The sequence below is a fragment of the Sorex fumeus genome, unplaced genomic scaffold (genome assembly GCF_029834395.1).
Source record: "Sorex fumeus unplaced genomic scaffold, SorFum_2.1 ptg000007l, whole genome shotgun sequence".
Classification (NCBI taxonomy): Eukaryota; Metazoa; Chordata; class Mammalia; order Eulipotyphla; family Soricidae; genus Sorex; species Sorex fumeus.
In genome coordinates, this window is record NW_026606064.1 from 7,325,876 (window position 1) to 7,328,804 (window position 2,929).

Below are 2,929 nucleotides of genomic sequence, written 5' to 3' on the forward strand. Positions count from 1 at the left end.
AAAGGGGCATTATTTAGGACATTAAACAAGGGGCTGGAGCGATAGTCCAGCAGGGAGGGCGTTTGCTTGCACGTGGCCGACCGGGGTTCAATCCACAGCATCCCATATGGTTCCCCAAGCACCACCAGGAGTAATTCCTGAGTGCAGAGCAAGGAATAACCCCTGAGCATTGCTGGGTGTGACTCCAAAAGCAAAAAAAAAGAAAAATTTAAGACATTAAACAAGATAAAGTGTAAGGAAAACTCTTATTAATAGAGCATCCAGAGTTGATTCTCTACTTATAATTAACATAAATGTTTTGGAGGAATGGAAAATTTGTATCAGATTTAGATTTATGCATTCTTAGGAGGTTGGCTCTGATATTGAATAACTCGAATGTAAACTTACTGACTACTAGGTATGACTTTTCTTTTCCAGAGTTTCTTCATAGCATTTGTCATCTCTGAATTTCTCAGCGTGTAGATTAAGGGATTCAACATGGGTGTTATGACTGTATAAAATAGGCTCAACGATTTGTCAGCAGGAAAAGTTTTCAATGGTCTTGCATACATAAAAATACAAGGAACAAAGAAGAGAACCACCACCGTGATGTGTGAAACACAGGTCTGCAGGGCTTTCCGCCTCCCTTCCTGACTCAGGTTCCTTAGAGAATGCAAGATGACAACGTATGAGATGAGCAAGAGCAGGAACACGATACTGCAGATCATTCCTCCGTTGGCCACCACTAAGATACCAATGACATAGGTGTCAGTGCAGACAAGCTTCAATAAGGGATACATATCACAGATAAAGTGATCAATGACATTGGGGCCACAGAATGGGAGGCTATAGACTGTGCTAAGTTGAACTACTGAGTGAAGAAAACCTCCCACCCAAGACACTACCAGTAGTACAACACACACCCATTGCTTCATGATCACTAAGTAATGTAACGGCTTACAGATGGCCACATAGCGATCATAGGCCATGGCCAACAGAATAAAGATCTCTGACCCACCAAAAAAGTGCTCTGTAAAGAGCTGGATCATACAAGATTGGAAAGATATTGTAGTTGTTCCAAACAATAAGTCTGCGATTAACCTGGGGGTGATGACTGAAGAAAACGTGGCATCCATAAAAGATAAAGTAGCAAGAAAAAAGTACATTGGCGTGCCCAAGCTCTTACTGAATGCTACAGTCACAACAATCATCAGGTTGCCCACCATGGTCGAAACGTAGAAGAAGAAGAACAAAACAAAAAGAATTTTCCGCCCCTTTGGATTCTGTGTGAGTCCCAAGAGGACAAAGTGAGTCACGTTGTTCTTTGATTCCATCTATCCTTTACAGATGCTAATTTCAATTGTTAGAACTTTACCTATAAGACAAGAGAGCATTTTAAAAGCATTATGTGCTTAAACTTCTTATAGTCATTCAATTAAAAGAACTATCTGGAGGGGTCAGAGTGATAGTACTGTGGGCAGGGAACTTGCTTTGCATGAGACTGAACCAGATTTTCCCCTCAGTACTCCATGTGGGACTCTGGGACCACTAGGCGTGATTCCTGAATGCAGAGCCAGGAGTAAGTCCTAAGCCCTACTTGGTGTGCACCCCCTCACAAAAGAAAAAAAAGAACTGTATGGAGTATATTTTTCTCAACTGTATCACACACATTGTGGTTACCAAATTCAGTAAGACATAGTACTTTATTCAGTCATAAAATATCTTATGAGTGAGACAATTATAGACCAACATATCATTATAAATAGATACACACAATTATCCAATTCTAAAGAGGACAATTTTAGGACCCTGGTACTTGCATTAACATGGATGAACATAGATAAAGAGAATCAAGGTTAGTAAGAGAAGCTAGAAAAAAGACAAATACCAGATGAAAACAAATACTACATTATTTCACTCACATGTGCTGGACAGTCAAACCATAGAACTGAATGTATTAAATAAAATAAAAATAAACCTTTAGGCTATATGACTAATTAATGTTCATCATCATGGAAGGCAAGACAAAGGTCCACTGTAGAATGATGATAGAACTGTTTAATAAGAATTATATGGGAATGGGGCTAGAGCAATAGCACAGCAGGTAGGGCATTTACCTTGCACATGGCTGACCTGGGTTCGATTCCCAGTGTCCCATATGGTCCCCTGAGCACTGCCAGAGGCAGGAGTAATTCCTGAGTGCATGAGCCAGGAATAACCCCTGTGCATCACAGGGTATGACCACCCAAAAAAGAAAAAAACAGAATTATATGGGAATGAATCAAATATGTTGATTCTTTTTTTTTTTTTTTTGCTTTGGGGGTCACACCCAACGATGCTCAGGGGTTACTCCTGGCTCTGCACTCAGGTATCATTCCTGGCAGTGCTCAGGGAACCCTATGGGGTATCTGGGATCAAACCCAGATCAGCCGAGTGCAAGGTACACACCCTCCCTACTGCACTATGGCTCCTGCCCCAAACATGTTGATTTTTAATAATGCATTGCTTAACTTTTCAAATGTTATAATGCTATGTGCTTTGATTAAAAAATTAAAAATTAAAAAATGCAGATGTCACTGGAAAAAATATTTGCACATTACCAAATTGAGTGACAATGTCTCAGAGAAAGTAATACTTTATCTGAGTTCTAAAAGAAAAACAACAAAAAAGCAGAAGTTGAAACATGTATTTAATTAGGGGTGCACCATTTACAAATTCACAGGTGTTCAATATTTGAGACCCATTAAAATTATTTTATATATTAAAGTTAGTAAACTAAGTTAGTTCATTTTTTTTGGACTACCTCATACTTCAGAGATAACATTGGTTAAATATTTCTCCATTTCATGATCTATACATATCAAAGCTTCTATGTCATATTTGCAGCTCCTGTCTTTCCCATACTCTGATTTACAAACATGAATGCACAAATTTCTAATTTGGGGATTAT

At 38.9% G+C, this 2,929-nt stretch overlaps 1 protein-coding gene across 1 annotated transcript; it reads right to left on the reverse strand.

Annotated features, from left to right (window-relative positions):
* Positions 1–383: 383 nt before the first annotated feature.
* Positions 384–1,313, reverse strand: LOC130044222 (olfactory receptor 4A47-like). The gene has a single exon (XM_056136881.1). It carries the CDS (start codon positions 1,311–1,313, stop codon positions 384–386), a length of 930 nt encoding a protein of 309 aa, XP_055992856.1.
* Between the last annotated feature and the right edge of the window lie 1,616 nt (positions 1,314–2,929).

What these genes read in the sequence shown, in the direction of transcription:
- LOC130044222 (XM_056136881.1), bottom strand. Translation starts at nt 1,313, where the DNA reads ATGGAATCAAAGAACAACGTGACTCACTTTGTCCTCTTGGGACTCACA.